General features: G+C 38.7%; 1 protein-coding gene across 2 annotated transcripts; it reads right to left on the reverse strand.

The window, feature by feature from the left end:
- Positions 1-6,854: 6,854 nt before the first annotated feature.
- LOC102193539 (piggyBac transposable element-derived protein 4-like) lies at positions 6,855-11,464 on the reverse strand. 2 transcript variants are annotated; one of them, XM_005751917.1, is made up of 3 exons: positions 11,132-11,464; positions 8,642-8,758; positions 6,855-8,558 (listed from the first exon to the last, which is right to left on the reverse strand). In XM_005751917.1, the coding sequence occupies exons 1-3, from the start codon at positions 11,299-11,301 to the stop codon at positions 6,899-6,901; spliced, it is 1,947 nt and encodes a 648-aa protein (XP_005751974.1). In that variant the 5' UTR covers positions 11,302-11,464; the 3' UTR covers positions 6,855-6,898. The 2 variants fall into 2 exon arrangements, with proteins under 2 accessions (XP_005751974.1, XP_005751973.1); XM_005751916.1 differs by having other exon boundaries at positions 6,855-8,561.
- Between the last annotated feature and the right edge of the window lie 5,488 nt (positions 11,465-16,952).

Here is a 16,952-nt window from a genome sequence, read left to right on the forward strand (position 1 = left end):
TAATGCACTTTACACCTGAAGTTGTATTGCTCTTTTTTTATTCATCTAACACCTCATTCTATGCATTTTATGCTCTTCGGTGTGTTTTGTAATTTGCTTCCCATCTAAGGTTGATTAAGAATTATCCAAGAGGAGGTGAAAACCCATGCAAGCACAATGAGGGCATGCCTGTCCACACATAATAGCCCCAAAGAAACCAACACAGTAAAAGGTGACTTTTGTAAGTCTTTAACAACATTACACATTTTCTACAGATTTGTAACATATTTGCAAAAGGAAGTACGTATCCATCTGCCTGCTTTAAAAATGCCTATGATTAAAGCTTCTCTGAGAAGGGGACAACTTTATTGTTTACTAGTCACTAGCATGAGCCCCTTTTCAGGGATAGGTAGGTACCACTTTTGTTCTTTTCTATTCTTGAAAGTCATGTTACAACTTTTGTAAATTTAGCTCTAGAAAAGGCGATGGGGTAAAAGAATGAAGAAAAAACAAGAACTAAGTCTGATAACAAAAAGTTTCAAAAAATAAAGCCCTGAGCCCAACATGTAATCAAAAGAGCTGAGTGACAATCTCCTGCTTTCTCAGTTTGGGACTTTTCAGAATAATCACATACAGCAATACAGGCCAGTTTAGAACAGGGAAGCCTGAAAAAATCAAGACAATGGAGTCAAAGTTCATTGCAGTTTGGCACATGTCTGGAATTTTTGAAGGCCAAATGGCACAGCTCAAGTAAAAACAGATCTGTCAAGTCTAAACAGACCAGTCCAGGGCAACTCTGCACTTGTTCTATGCTAACACCCCCTCTCCCCTTTTTTCTTTTCTCTCTTTTTTGCTGTACACATAATAGTGGTTTAAAAATCAAATTTCAGAGTCGCTGATCACAAATAGCATTCAGCTCTAACAGAACTGCAGCCCAAAGTTTTTCTGTCTTTGTGTATGAATCCACAAGTGGCCAAGTCCATGTAGCTACAGAAGCAGCTCATATGCGGACAAAGTAGGCAAGCTGAGGGGGTTTCGTCTTATTTGGCTATGAGCTGCTCTGAATCATTGCGCCAATGAAGTGTACACTCAAGAATGTGTGGCAGGACTCCCTTGAGATTCACAGGAAGGGGGAGGTTATATGTTTATGTTTGGAAGGGAAACAGCATTGGTGTAATACATAGCATGATTCATATGTTGATGGCATAAGGCATCAAGATAAACACTTAAGCCTGGTTTTGGTGACATGGTCACATTTGTATGAATGTAAAGGAGCGAAATCAGAGTGAGCAGGAGAGAGAGACAGGCAGAGAGAGAGAGAGAGAATCTACTTGTGAAAGAGAGAGAGATGTTGTAATGGACATTGCGTAAAGCATAACTGTGCAGATTACTACCATGTAGAGCACAGATGCACATTAGCCTGGTTTTAATGTTTAAATCCAAGTATCCTCTTGAACCTCTCTCTTTATGAGGGCCAATTAAAGTTGCAGAGGGAGGAGTGAGGGAATTTTTGCAAAGTGAGGACATTTTGGCTGGCCCTCTGCTTGGACTGTGTCTGTCTCCTTAAAAGCTATCTGATGATTCGGTCTTGTTTTTTTATGGTTTGAGGTTAAACTTGTTGATATTATGATAAGGCCTAAAAGAGTTGGTGGCGACAGATGAAAATTAGCACACTAGTATAACACCCCATTTTAAGTCAGTGATACTTCTTAGCATACAGTTAAAACATCTAGCGCTTACAGAGGAAAATGACGACTTTTGGGGTTGTCTCCACCTAACAAACTCAAAGAGGATTTTTTTATGCTTATATCCTTGTTTTTATTCTTGGACCTTTCTAGAGTAGCTTTATATGAGTCCACAGTGCACAGTTCCTTATTTGTATTTTCTGTCTCTCAGTGCGGATCCTCATTTTCCACTTTGACACCTGAGCTTTAAGTTTGTAAGGATTGTGTTTAGATACACTAAACCTCAGTGTTTTAAACGTTTTTAAATATGGTATAAAAACATACCTGGTGTTGTAGAAATCTAGGATAAATTGAGTTGAAGTGAATTTTATTTACCTTTGCTAAGGGGTCAAACACTAGTACAGACAAGGAATTCTTTTTTAACTACATAGACTGCAAGCCCAAAGACTGTCTTAGAACACAGTGCGCAAAAGATAACTCGAAAATCTACATGCAGCATATTGGAAAGACTGGGCAAGCCTTCTTGTAAGTAGTGGCCTTCAAGAATAGAGACAACATAGTGCGTTTAATCCAACAAGGTCAACTTCACACAGAAAAGTTGCAGATTCTTAAACTCTTCCATTGCTATAGTTAGAAAAACACACAATGTAATGCCTAGCCTCCACATTAATAAAGCAGTGTGGGATCGTAATGACAGGACTGACAGAATAAGACAGCCAGCATCCAAAGAAGAGATTTAAGTGTCCTCCGAGAAGCCTGGAGAACTATTGCTGAACACTGCTTAAAGAAATGGCAAGAAAGCTTGGGTAAGTTCAAGGACTGAAGAATAAAAGTAAATATTGTTAGAACTGCACAAACATCTTATATGCTATGGAGTCCATATAGGTTTCAACCAATTTCCCATTTTCCTAGCAATATACAATGTAACCATGTGTGCCTCAAGATTTTCATACAGGACAAAGTAGCAATTTCTGCACATTTATGGAAAAAATTGTGTAATTTCATTGTGTATAAAGACATTTGTATTGATGTTTATTTTACATATTTGTAATGTCACATGGAAAAGAAATGTTTTTTGTGTGTTTTAGAGTAATATTGCATATAGTATGTGTGGCGCATCTCATAACAATTATATCTTGTAGTTGTTGCAAAAGGTTAATGCAGGGTGATCAAAAGTATATTCATGAACTGTAAACAGCTCCATTGTGTGAAAGTAAACTTCATCTGAAAAATCCAATGACAATTTGGCCCTAGCATTAAACGATGAGCTATCAGCAGCTCTGTATCATCTTATAGCGCAAGAGAAAGTGTGAGTCCACTGATGTCATGCATCAGTTGAAAGCACAGACTTCTCTATAAAATAGGAGATGCTTGAAGCCACTTCTCTCCAAGAAAAACGTCAAGGAAAGACTGAAATGCTGCACAGACTACAAGGACTGGACAGTAGAAGAAGTAGAAGGTTGTTTTCACTGATGATGCCCGTCTCTGACTGTTAAGGAATTCTAAAAAAATTGACAGTCCAAAAGAGGAAAGGTAAATGCTACCATGATTTGTGCCAATGGTGAAGCATCCTGAGGTTATCTAGGTGTGTGGTTTTTTTCTCATCCATGGGATTCTGCACAGTCACAATTCTGCCCCAAAACACTGTCATGAACTAAGAATGGTGCAAAAGTTCTTTCAACAATCCAGAAGTAATGTAGTGGTGATCTGTCTATTTTCCAGTATGATGGAGCAACATGTCACAAGGCAGAAGTTATAACTAAGTGATTTGGTGATCATCAAATTAACATTTACAGCCAGAAAACTCCCCAAATCTTAATCTAGTCAGTCAGTCCTTAAGAAGCAAGTGAACAGCCTGTGATCAGCTTGCAGCACTGATAAGACAGGAATGGATGACCACCAGAGAGCTACAGAGAATTTTATAAAGAAGAATCATCACTGTACATACTGACTGCATAAATTTGATTTCTTTCCCAGTTAAATTCTTTAATCTCATGAAGTGCTTGTGATTGTTCTTCATTATACTGAAGCAGAAATCAAGTGAACATCATGGTGTATAAGAAAAATCCAGAAGGAACCAATTAAATAAGTAAATCATAAGACTTACTAAAATAACAGCAGCAGAAACTAATTTTAATAGTTTTGCTTCCTCCTAGAGGTAAAGTAGGGGATTACAGCAGATTTTCTTCCGTCCATGAATAAACCTTTACTGTGACCGTATTTTCCCATCAGATAAACTGTCATTTTACAAACAAGAAGATATTGGTCCACAGAAAACACAATGCTAAATATAGCATTTTTAGTAGCAGAAAAAGAATACTGAAGTTTCATATTCAATTTCATATTGAAATGTTTCCTTCCTTTTCCCATCTTAACAACCGCATAGAGTGAGGCTTGCTTGTAACACTTACCAATCACACCCTTAACTAGCGTGTTTTCATAAGCCTAAAGGGTAAAACTTCATGGCAATAGATCTGGGCTTTTCGCACCCATTTGGTTTTGTCATCAAAGTGCGATGTGCTCTTTCAGTTCCAAGTGATTGGCCACTGGAAAAGCTCAGCGAGTTTTTTCAATAAATTGTACAAAAATGTAATCATGTTGGACCCTTCTTCATCGTCACATATTCCATATATCCGAAGGTTGTCTCTGCATACTCGGCCTTCCTGCTCGAGCAGGTCTAGTTTGACGCTGTTAGCCTCTTAATGAACAATGACACCACCTGTAGCACCTTCTCAGTCTCTATGATTCACCCCTCTGCCTCTTCCACTCTAGCATCAACTCTTCTCAAGTCACGTTTAATATCCGCATATTATTCGTTGTTATCTTTTCTAAAGTCACAAAGTTCTTTCAGGATATTCATGTTGGGTGGGTTCAGCTGTATCCATGCCCCATGTGACTAACCTTAGCTCAGGAGAGTAGCTCCTACCAGCATGGCTTTTCTCTGTTTCCTTTTCTGTTAGAGTTGTGACTCTCATACTTTGCATTTTCAAAAGCAATCTCCACTATTATCAAAAAGCTTACCGAAGGGGTTGTTCACACCAAATAGGAAAGAGACAAATAGACTGTCATTCTCTTCAAATCAAATCAAAAAATCAAATCAAAATGTATTTCTATATCACATAATAATACAACAAAGTTGACCAAAGTGCTTCACAGTCGGTCAGAACAATAGCATAAGACAGAATAAAAAGAAACAGTTAAAAGGAGGGCAGGAAACAACATGACAATTGTTTGAAACAAAAACTAGCCATGAAATAACATACTAATTTGAATCAAAAGCCAGACTAAAATAATACGTTTTAAGATGCAATTTAAAAGACTTGATGGAGTCGGAGGAACAAATATAAGGAGGGAGGTTATTCCAGAGTCTGGGAGCTACGACAGCAAAGGCCCGATCACCTCTGGACTTCAGACGAGACCTCGGTTGCATCAGGGGCATTCGATTGGAAGATCTAAGTACCTTATAAGGGATATACAAATGAAGGAGTTCGCATAGATAGCTGGGAGCCAAATTATTAAAAATTTTAAAGGTAAGCAAAAGAATTTTGAAATTGATACGATAATCAACAGGGAGCCAATGTAGGTTGGCTAAAACTGGTGTGATGTGGGCATAATTTCTAGTACCAGTAAAGAGACATGCAGCTGTGTTTTGAACTAACTGGAGCCGGTGAATAGAGGAAGATGGGAGGCCCGAGTAGAGAGAATTACAGTAGTCTAACGTGGAAGTGATAAGAGTGTGAATGAGCTTTTCAAGATCCTTCAAAGGGAGGTATGGCTTTGCTTTAGATATCTGACGCAGCTGCTAGAAACTGTTTTTCGCCACAGCTGAGATGTGTTTCTCGAGTTTAAAAGAGCTGTCTGGGAAAACACCAAGGTTTTCTAAAATTCTCTTGCAGGTGGGACGAGAAGTGCCCGTTTGCAGATATAACAGCTGAACATATCCGTTGCATTCTTTCTACATTAGAAATCAAATATTCTTCAGAAAGTTCTTCCCATATCTGTGGAAGTTCCCATAAATGTGTGACATTTGTAGGTTGCTTTGCTTTCAATCTTCTGTCCATTTCATCCCAAACCAGCTCAATGAGATTTAAGTCTGGAGACTGCGCTGGCCACTCCATGTTTTCAAGCTTACTATCTTGTTCTTTTTTTTCCTGAGGTAGTTCCGACATAGCTTGGACTTATGTTTTTGGTCGTTATCTTGCAGCAGAATGAACCCCTGACCAACTAAGCGCAACTCAGAGGGTATTGCATGGTGCTGCAGAATGCTGTAGTAGGGTGCCTCTCCCTCTGTACAAGTCACCAACCCTGGATCCAAGCGAAACAGCCCCAGACCATCACGCTTCCTCCTCCATGTTTGACAGTTGATGCCGCACACTGTGGAACCATCCTTTCACCTACTCAACGTGCTTCGTTACATTTAGCCGTTACACCAGGTGCGTACCATGACTGAGTTCATCTGAATCACTTCTACTGTAGCTGAATATAGTACAGTATACTGCAAGGACAGAAAAAAATGAACTTTTTTTAGTGAAAACTGCTCTGCTCAGGGATGGCACAGATCACCTAATGTAGGTTTCTTGTATAAGAGCCACTACTGACAGCCTGGTTAGCTGTGGAGGATGAGGGATGCCAGGGAGAATGACAGATTTTGCTACTCAATTGATAAAAATAAAAGAATGCAATGATTGAAGCCTGCAGCTAGAAGGAGCCTAATGCCAGTATAAGGACATCCATTTATAGGCTTTTCAGGATATATATTAAGGATATAAATTTAATACGTATCCTAATCAAGTTAAATACGAATCTGACTTCAGCCCACAGCCCAGCACTGTAGGTTGACAGTGTATAAAAACATAAAATATTGTGACTCCTGTGAGAGTGCTGGATTGACCGTCCTGAGGTACACTTTTCCACAGCTCTATACAATTCTGAACGGATTCTCCTAAGTGTATAATAAAGACTTTATTCTTTGTGATCCTATTCTGGGTGTCGTATTTAAACCTATACTCGGGCTATTAGAAATGGCAAAACATTTTGTGTAGAACTCCAAATCAGATGCATAAGGTGCCCGTTACAGGGATTTTTCTCTGCTCATATTGTTCTGTAATACATGGACAAAAGTTGACATTAGGTGAGGTTCTTGATTAACAAAAATAAATAAATAATGACATCCTCAAAATGATTTGAGTATTTCTTGAAATTCTAGGTTTCATTACAAGAGCGGAAGCAAGCCATCAGTGCACATTTACACTTGATAAATATTCCTGCTTATCATGCCAGCGCTCAAAACAGTTTTTTTTTGACGTGAGGCACAGGGGGACATTGCAAGCCCTACAATAAATAGGTGTTTTCACCCTTGGGATGCCAGCATCCAGGCACCTCCTGCAGTACCTCCTGGATTGTGTAGCATCGCTGCCGTAATAACGCGGCATGCAGGTGAGTGTGGGCGATGGTGCTGCTGGTGCTGAGCCTACAGCAAAAGACAGCATTTCCACAGCAAGGTGCTCCCAGAACTTTTTCTGAGTTACCGGCTCCTGACCCTGGCTCCTGCATATCTCCTTGTGCAAAATAAAACTGTTCACAATGGCAATGTCCACGAAGTGATAAAAAAAAGTCTTATACCACTTCTTTGTTTTTTGTTGAACACTGTAATAACCAATGAGAGCATCAGATAAATCAACACCATGCATGTTCTTATTATAATCCAGCACTGCATCAGGAACAGGTATTTGCTTTGCCGACCACACCCCGGCCTCCTTCACTCTACGCTGCACAGTCTTTCCACTGAAGGCCCTGTGCACTGTGGAGCACATCGTTATCTCCCGAGTCTCAATCCACTTGACAAAGAGCACTTCATCTTTTCTAATCCAGCGCATATCTCCCCTCTCAGCTCTTTTAGGAAAGTCATTTTTTTCTGTGCGGGGAAAGTCACTCTGGGTTTTTTTAATGGTTCCGCAGCAGCCAAAGCAATTCTTATGCAGATATTGGAACAGCGCAGGACTGGTATAAAAATGATCCAAATATAAAGTGTAGCCCCGACCAAGCAAAGAAAATGGCAGAAGATCTAAAACGGCTGAGTAGCTCAGACCATGGCTTATGCTGCTTTCACTCTTCCCTGTGTAGACAGAAAAGTTCCATGTGTAACCCGATGCTGAATCAGCCAGAACAAACAGCTTGTATCCCCGCTTTGTGGGCTTCGCCTTCATATACTGCTTGACGCTAATTCTAGCCTTAGATGCCACCATCCTCTCATCTATGCAGATGTTTTCGTAAGGCTGGAAATTTGCTTTGCAGGCATTCACGATTTGGTCGTAGAGCGGCTTGATTTTGAAAAGCCGATCGTACTGTGGGGTGTTTCTTTTTTTTTGGTTTTCCTTGTCGTCTTTCAGGTTGGAGAGGTGCAATGACCACACGATGGCCTCAAAACGGTTCCTGGACATATATTCTTGGGGGAAGTGAAAATTGTATGGCCATTCTCTTTTCCAGTAGTCAGCTCTGTGGTGTACACTTACAAGGCCTGTGAAAACAATAATAGCCAAGAAGACGTAAAAGTCTTTCACTGTCAGATCAGTCCATTGAAACTTTACACCAGCTGCCTTCCTTCTCGCAGCATTGGCATTGGTATTTTGAATGATTGTCTGTACAACAGGTACACTAAAGAAAAGCTGGAAGAGCGAAAGTGGAGACCATGATGCCGTCTTGTTAAATGTAGGACCAGGTACCCTGGAGGGCATAAACTTGAAGGGTTCAGGATTTCTGTCCTCCTCCTTTTTGTTATGCCACATTTCTTCCTGTTCAGGAGGCCCACTCTTCTGAGCCTTAGACTTAGCAGGCTTCAATTGAGCTTTTCTTTTGGCCGGGCTTTGCAGAGGTTGTTCATAGTCATCATTGTTGCTGCTGTGGTAAATAAAGAATACTTATTCAAAATCTATGAAAAACTTAACTTTATAAGGAGTAGTAAAATTAAGATTACATACCTTTCAGGCAACTGGGGGACAGTAGGAGCTGAGGTAGATTGTGTGGCTTGGGAATGATATGGCTCTGACGGCTGTGCAGGGGATGAGGGACTTAGGGGCTCATAGTCGTCATCATCACTAATGAAACAAACATAAAGGTCAAAAAGTTGATTAGATTCTTCTAGACGTGGAGTTTTCATAGTTACATGCCTGGCTGACAACTGTATAAAACAAAAAACTACACACAATATTCGAAGCACATAGTGCACACTGTGTAATATTGGTATGATCCGAGCTCAGACACTAAGCGACTGAGCGAGGGGGCGGGGGGAGCTGCTGCCTGCGAGTGCGCTGTTGTTGGAGCCAGGCAGACAGAGGAGAACTGAAGTTTGAGCAGGTACCAAAGCAAATCATTCGTACTGTACAAATAATGTAAATATGACGGTGAATCACGAAAGATTGATATCAAACTGATCACTTGACCCATATTACGTTACTTGCTCTTCGAGTGAATCAACAAATGGCGAAATGAAAAGCCGAACAACAACAATGCTGTTTCTTTAGAGAGTCTTAGCTTACATGTGTGTTTATTTCATATTTTCAGTTGTTTCCCTCCACGGCTAAATAAATCAGTTTCAGTAATGTACAAGAATGGACATAAGGGGCTTCTTTCAAATAAAAAACTCTGATTGATGTTATTTTATATATTATGCTTTGTATGTTGTTCAGTATATTTCTATGCAAAACAAGAGGAACTTCAACACACAGCAGGATATTCACAGTTTAAACCAGATACTTACATACACTTTATGGAAAACACAAGAGCATTTTTTTACTGTACAACATCAATTTAGAGTAAACTTGTTTTGTTTTGGATAAATAAATATTGAAATATATTTTGAATTAGTTAAATGTCAGAATAAAGAGAGCCGTCTATTTTTTTATCACTTTGATCAAATTTAGGAGTACATCTACACTAAGTTTATTGTTAATTAATAAGAAAACTCCAGACGATTCCATTCTGAGCTGAAGAAGCTTCTGATAGGTTAGTAGAGTCCATGTGAGTAAATTGGTGGCACAGCTGTGGATGCATATAAGGCAAAACACAGAGTCTGTTTCTTTGAAATGGGAAAATCAAGAGATGTCAACCAAAACACCAGGAAAAGAATTGTGGAGCTCCATAAGTGTGGCTCAATTTTGAATACAATTTGATGCCATTTGCAATTAAGAAATACAGATAGTTTCTCTCTTTACTCTTAAAGTTAACAAATATGTTTTTTATATTTATCAACCTAAAAAAAATAAACATTTAGTCTGATTTGATGTTACAATTAAAAAAAGTGTTTGTGTTTTTATCTGAAGAGTTTGTAAATATCTGGTTTCAACTGTATATTTGATGATTGTCAGCACAAAGAGGGAGAGAGAGGAACAGAGAGGGAGATGGAGGAGAGGGGGAGAGAGAGAGGAGGAGAGAGGGAGAGAGAGGAACAGAGATGAACAAGAGCAGGTGAGACACACATGTTAGTCAAATGGTTGTTTACCAAAAGTATCACCGTATCATAGGTTCTCATGTATCTCGTACCTAGTGTTTCTTTTTAAGTTTGTTATTTTTCAAATTCTATATTTATTAAGTTTTGCAGGCTTGTTTGCACAACAAGGCTAAATAATTATATAAACTTTTCTCAATCTAAATAGTGGACTTTGGTAGAATTAAAAAATAAGTGTAGTGCAGGTCTATGATGATTTTTAGTGCTACTGTCATCTAGATTTGATTCTGGTTCTGTCTTGGTTAAGTCCTGAGTAGTCCTGATTTTGAACTGTTGTAGTCCTGTTTTAATTCCGGATCAGTTCTGGGTCTGGTTGAATTGGGGTTTAGTCCTCGTGTCTTGATACAGCCCCGACTTTGTTCTGCCTTGCTGCTTAATTAAAAAACTAGTTTAAGGTGTCCTGCAGATGTGATATATATATTTTCCCTATATGAAGTCATTCTTTTTTGAACAAAACTCTAAGCCCTGGGTGTATCAAATGTCTGCCTCTGCCTCTGTTGCCAAGACAGATCTTGCCAAGAGGGGAGCAGAAATTGTAAGAAATATGACATCACAGTTCCATACAATAGTTTAATTGGCCAAAAGTGACTAGATTGATTATAACGCGGGTGCAATTAGCCTCTTTCACTTCCTGTGTTTGCAGCCTTTCCCCAGTTCTCTGTGAATGATACTCATGATCATTGATTAATGGTCCTGACAATTTGCATATTAATGGTCAAGAAACTGACCTCACAGCGCATTGTAAGTCAGTGGTGCTAGTTTCAGCCACTATCAAATGTACTGTTGATAAGGTTGGGGAAATTCAATTCAAGTTACTGGGATGAGTAATGAAACTTTTCTCCCACTGAAAACGCGATGTCCAAATGAACAGAATCCACTTTCTGGGATTTCCACACTGGATGACTGACCGTGCACCAAGACAAAAAGATAAAAAGCATTCACCAATAAACCTGAGCTTGCATACCTTTGGGGCAGCAGTATTTCGTAGCCCGAATCGCTGCTATTTTCTTTGTCTACCTGGATGAGATCTTCGTCATCTGACGAAGAATCTTCAACACACAACTCTACCTCACTATCTTTCGAAACGATCTCCAGCACGTCCTCATTCTTGCACGATTTGTTTTCGGAGGCCATTTCTGCAAGTAAAACGTTCAGCACGACAACAGCGCACACAACGCAGGACTGGCGTGTAATGCGTATCGAGTGTAAACATTAGTAGTCTTCCTGCAACTTTAAACTAGTCGGGATAGTAACTCCGGCTTCTATTGGTCGATCTGCAGTGGCGGGACGTCCTGCGCCGAGCGCGCGTCGCGTTTTAAGAAATCCAGCTACCTTCTCCACGCGCACGTGACGTCACTGGTTACGTCTGACGCCTCGCTGGTTAAGGAAGCGTGGGCGTGTTTTATGAGCCGAAAGCGTGTTCGTGTTGGAATTTCATGTGTTTTCAAGGAGCCCATTCAAAGGACAAGCCTGTATGGCGATACTCTGAGCTGATCTGTCCCTATAAAGTGTTATCCACAATATGTCTGTAAACAATGAAATGTGTTATTCTGTGTTGGTAAAATTACTTGAAAATAATAATTAGTTACTAATTAGTGATTACATCTCCAAGAAAGTAATCCAGTTACTTTATTTTACTGATTACTTATTTTCAAAAGTAATTAGTTACTTTATTACTTAGCCATTTTTAAAAAAAAACATGATACACAACTTGAATATGTTATAAAGCAATATAAATGATATCATATAAAATGTAATCAAATGAATAAGTCTATTTTTAAAACATCTTTTATTAGTTTTAATCTTTTAACTTCATGCACATTGCATCAAGCAAAAATTTAATTATATGCTCTGACCTGAAGAAATTTGTTTAATATTTAAACCTATTTTCTGCATATTACAGCATATAAAATAAAAAAACTTTTGTGTTTACCCTCACTCTTTCAAGGAAAACAGCAATAAATAAATAAAATCGAAGATTCAGCTGCACCAAGTCCTGTCATTCTTAAGTCTGTTTTCACCTGTTTAACAGGAATGGGGCCGGTGGAGGTTTGCCTGGTGCTGCAGTGGTCACGTCATTGGGGGGGTCCAGGGGTTTCTCTGAGAATTTCACATTCCTGTGGCAGCGTAATTTTTCATTGTCACTTTTTATGGAATCAAACTCAAAGTAATGCCCGTACTTCCATTCTTTAAACGCTGCATGGTCGTACTCTCTCCGCACTCCATATTATCAATTGTTGATCTAAACACATTTGGTGCTGTCAGGGATGTTGCACACTCGTACGTCATTGTCATGAGACAGTCTCACAAACAAAATCACAGTTTAGTAATGCAGTAACGCAGCGTGCTTATGGGAAAGTAACAGTAATCTAATTTCTTTTTTGCAATTGTAATTTACTTGTTACTTGAAAAAAGCAATCGGATTACAGTAACATGTTACTTTTAACACGTTACTACTCATCTATATTTAATTTAGGTTAAATTAAATGAACCTAAATTTGGTTTAATTTAGGTTAATTTATGTTACTGTCAAAGTCAGCTTAAACACACTGATAATTGTTCAAGTTGTAAATGGTCACCAGTGGGCATTTTGCATTGAGATGTGAAGAGCTGAGTTAAGATAAAGTTGAAGTGACTTTAAAGTTCTGAAACTGAATATAATATAATAATATAATAATATATCTTGAAGTCACTTTCTTAGAAGCACTCTTCAGACAATTAAATGTTACCTATATAAATACAACAACAGTCACCACAAGGCACTTTCTGCAGTAAGGGAAAGACCCTACAATAATGAAGAGGAAACATTCCTCACGCATCATGCATAATGGGAAGCCCCCAACAGATTATTATTTTCTACATTTTTGTCCATGCTTAGATCAGCCTTGGTATCAGAGACTGCCCTCAAATCCTCTTTGTCCTTGCCTTCTTGCTTCACCCTAGATATTTTTTTGGAGGGTAGAGGTGCTTGACAGCTGTGGAAGGGGCTCTGGGGAAGAACTGTTGTCCATTATTTGAGGACTTTCTGGTGTGCTCTGTGGAGTAACAGTCAGTTTCCTTTTTACTTTGCAAAGCACAAAAAACAGTTAATGCCCAGTGTTAGTGTCGCAAAACACATATTTAAGCTGCCAAACGACACAATACCATGCACCTCATGGTTGACAATGAGCCTTTTGACAGTGAGCCTGCTGACAATGAGCATACACTGGTAATTACTAAAAGACCAGCATTACTGGAAGGGCTGCAGGCTAAAGAGTTTGCAGATGACACCACCGTCACTGGCCTCATTCAGGATGGTGATGAGTCTGCATACCGGCAGGAAGTTGAGTGGCTGGTAGTCTGGTGCAGTCAGCACAACCTGGAGCTGAACAGGCTTAAGACAAGATGACAGTGGACCTCAGGAGACATCCATCAACACTGCTCCCCCCCACCACATCAGACAGCCCAGTATCTACTGTGGAGTTTTTCAAGTTCCTTGGTATGGAGGACCACAAGAGCCATGCGCATCGAAATAAAGTGTTCTGTGCTTAAATAATGAATTGTAGAATAAATTCTGCATTTGTAAATTCATTTTTGAATTCCACATTAAAAAAGAGATTTTCAAAATGTTTTTTAAAAATACAATTTAATATGACGAGCCCACTCCTCATTTTAAAATCCAGTTCTCTTTCCTGTTTTCTCACAGATTAGCTCACGGATTAACTATTGGATTAGCAACTTCATTTTAATAATCCTGCTGCAATGCAAATTAGCCACACTGTGGGATGTAAGGAGCTCTCTGATTAGTTGGACAGACACACAATTATAAAAAAATACCTTGTACAGATAGTAGAAAAACCAGACTTCTGCAAATGGCTCACTGAAATCCTTTGGCATGGCGTCACAGCCTATATGATCACACCCAAACCTTGCGATAATAGCGGTGCAACAAAATATTGTTCTTTGTGCTAAGATAAACATGCCTCATACACCAGATAAAACATACCTTCACTATGTGGTACACAGAAATGTAAAAGCAATACATTTTAACTGCTGGAACAACTATTAACCTCTTTTATACATAAGCCATTTCTGCGAATGAAACTGTCACGCCTGCTTACAGTCACCAGGAGGCACTAAAGCCTTACTCTGATCAGAAAAGACACGTGGAAAATGTTCTCCACAGTCTGGGAAGAGGAGCTGGGGTCAATGACAAGTCCATAGTATGAAATTGCAGAAGTTGCTGTGATGGGTTGGGGGGGGCACACGTGAGCAGTCAAGGCCTTTGCTTTTTGCAAGTAGAAGTTTTGCTGATGACGATGTTGTACATTCACTTTACTAGAATTATTTTCCAACCTCATAAATGTATAGGAATTTATTTGTTGTAAAAGTCAATTGAATTATGTGTTTTTTTTTTTTTGATAATCAGTCAACTCAGATTAACACCTTAAAAACTCAGATTGCCAAGTCTGCTGCTGCAGCCACTTAAAGGCTAATAGGTTGGAGATTAAATGGTGGAAGGTCTTTACTGAGGAGTAATATCTAAAAAATGTTTCCCACAGGTTTCATTTCATTGTGTCCTCAGCAGGGCCAAAACCCAGCAACGTTTCCGCAAATGAGTCCACTGACATTTCAAAAGCACAAAGCTCTCAAATTTCCTCCTGAGTTCAAAACCAAGACTGGATTTGTCCTCGTTCCATTGGTCTTAAAATTACGTGACTGCTTATTTCTGTTAATTATTGGCCAAAAATTACAAACCAAATGGCCTGTTTACAGTTCCCGGCTTAGGTGGTGATGCAATGAGCTAAACTAAGATTTGGCAGGAATCCAGTGGTGCTTAAAATCATAAACCTGCTATGGAAACACTTTCACTGTTTAAATACAGATTATAATGTTTGGCTCTTTGTTTCTGTAATGACGGGCACTCTTTCTCTCAGCAGTTCATACATTTGTTGGATTAGCGATTGTTTTCAGTTTATGGCCCAGAGTAAGAAGGGCTCCTACATTTGTGGTTCATTAAACTCTTTTGCATGAGCCAATTGAGAACAGCCTCTGAAGCCACAATGGCAATGCTTTAGGATAAAAGTGCGAATTTCTGTTTGTTTGTTTTTTGTGGTGGAGAGTGGTGTGGAGAATGAATGTCTGAAATAATGATTCGCTCCTTTTTTCCAATGAATCTGCAATGTTTTGCTCTTATTTATGCAAAAACAAACAAAGACACAAAACAAACTCAAAATGACACAAAATTATTAACAAACTTATTATTAACAAATTTTTGATTACCTTAAAAAGTACGTTGAGACACAATTCTACCAGTTCAGTGAGGAGAGAAGAACAATAAAGACACAAAAATGACCTTCCATAGAAAACAAAAACCTATAAAATCAACACACACAGATGCAAAATAAGCACATGAGCATGCTAAATGTCTCCAATAGTGGAAACGTGACCATGAAAGCCCTGAAAATGTTTTGAAATGAGATGCAAATTAAAATTGCAAAGAAACTGTGTGACTTGCACATAAATTTAAGTTAGTAGCGTGGGTACAAAATAATTTTCGGACCGTAATGAAAAGAAAATAATTCAGCACTCAAAGAAAATATAATCTAACATTAAACAACTTGGTTTAGTGATTGATGTTAATAATCTGGCTCATTTCCTCGACTAATGGAGCTCATTACATTCATTTAAGACTGACTTTGCATTTCTGTGTTTGCACTAAAAGAACTGGCCTTAATGTGCGGGGATGTCTCTGTTTGAAAGCTGATGCCAGGAGAGGTTTTATTTATCTGAAGCCCACAAATGACGTTTGCCACCAGGTCGGTCATGCATGTGTGTCTGTGTTGTGTAAGAATGTTTTAATTGATAACTCTGTCAGTAATGTGTCCGGGAACATGATTTATATGATGTAAGTGTTTCGAGTCATGCGCTGTAGAGTTTGTGTCGTTGGTGTTAGTCCTGTGCAGACCTGACCTCAGTTTACTTTGATCATGTTAAAAGTGAATTTCAGCTAAAACTGACTGAACTGTAAGAGTTTGTGATTTGCTTTTACTTGTTTGAAATTACTGTTCAATGTGATGACTGAACTTGCACTAAGTTGAGGGGGGAAGAAAAAAATCAGATCCCACGTCAGTGTTGGTGAAACACGCAGAAATGTGATGCTTCTGTTTCCAGTTAATTTTATGCAGTGATGAGGCTGTTGAGAAAACAGCCGATCTTTTCAGTGAGACACTTTGTGTTACTAAAATGATCTTTGTTATATTTATTTTATTTTTTAGGAAAAGGGCTGCTTTGTAAGACAAATCAAGACTTTTGTCTCAGAATAAAAACTGTCTGTATCCCTGAAGATGTCGGTGTCTGTCATGCTTAATAAAATTACATTTATTCATTATATTAAATCAAACAACAGAAAGTTTAATGCTCCTAAAAGTTTGGAACTGAAACTGATATGTAAAATCAACCAGTGTCTCCACCTAACAGCCACAGAATTAAACAGGATTGTAGATTACTGGAAAATTATTTTTGACAGAGAAGGAATTAAGGCTATAGTGGGAATATCAAACACTAGGTTAAAAAAAAAAAAAAAAATTCCTATTTGGCATAACTTGTTCTGACTTATCTCACATGGTGATGAAATCCTTTAAAAGTTGGACTCAAAAGTTCTTTTTTTTCCACAGAATAATCAGATAACAGATCAAACTAATGGTTGTTTCTGTTCCTCTCCATCAGAAACATTAAACTGGTGCAGTTGGTTGGTTTTCATGGAATGACCCATCTATCGCCTGGATATTCTACTGTAAAATGTG

Source organism: Pundamilia nyererei, unplaced genomic scaffold (assembly GCF_000239375.1).
Source record: "Pundamilia nyererei isolate P.nyererei 1_Seehausen unplaced genomic scaffold, PunNye1.0 scaffold00334, whole genome shotgun sequence".
NCBI lineage: Eukaryota > Metazoa > Chordata > Actinopteri > Cichliformes > Cichlidae > Pundamilia > Pundamilia nyererei.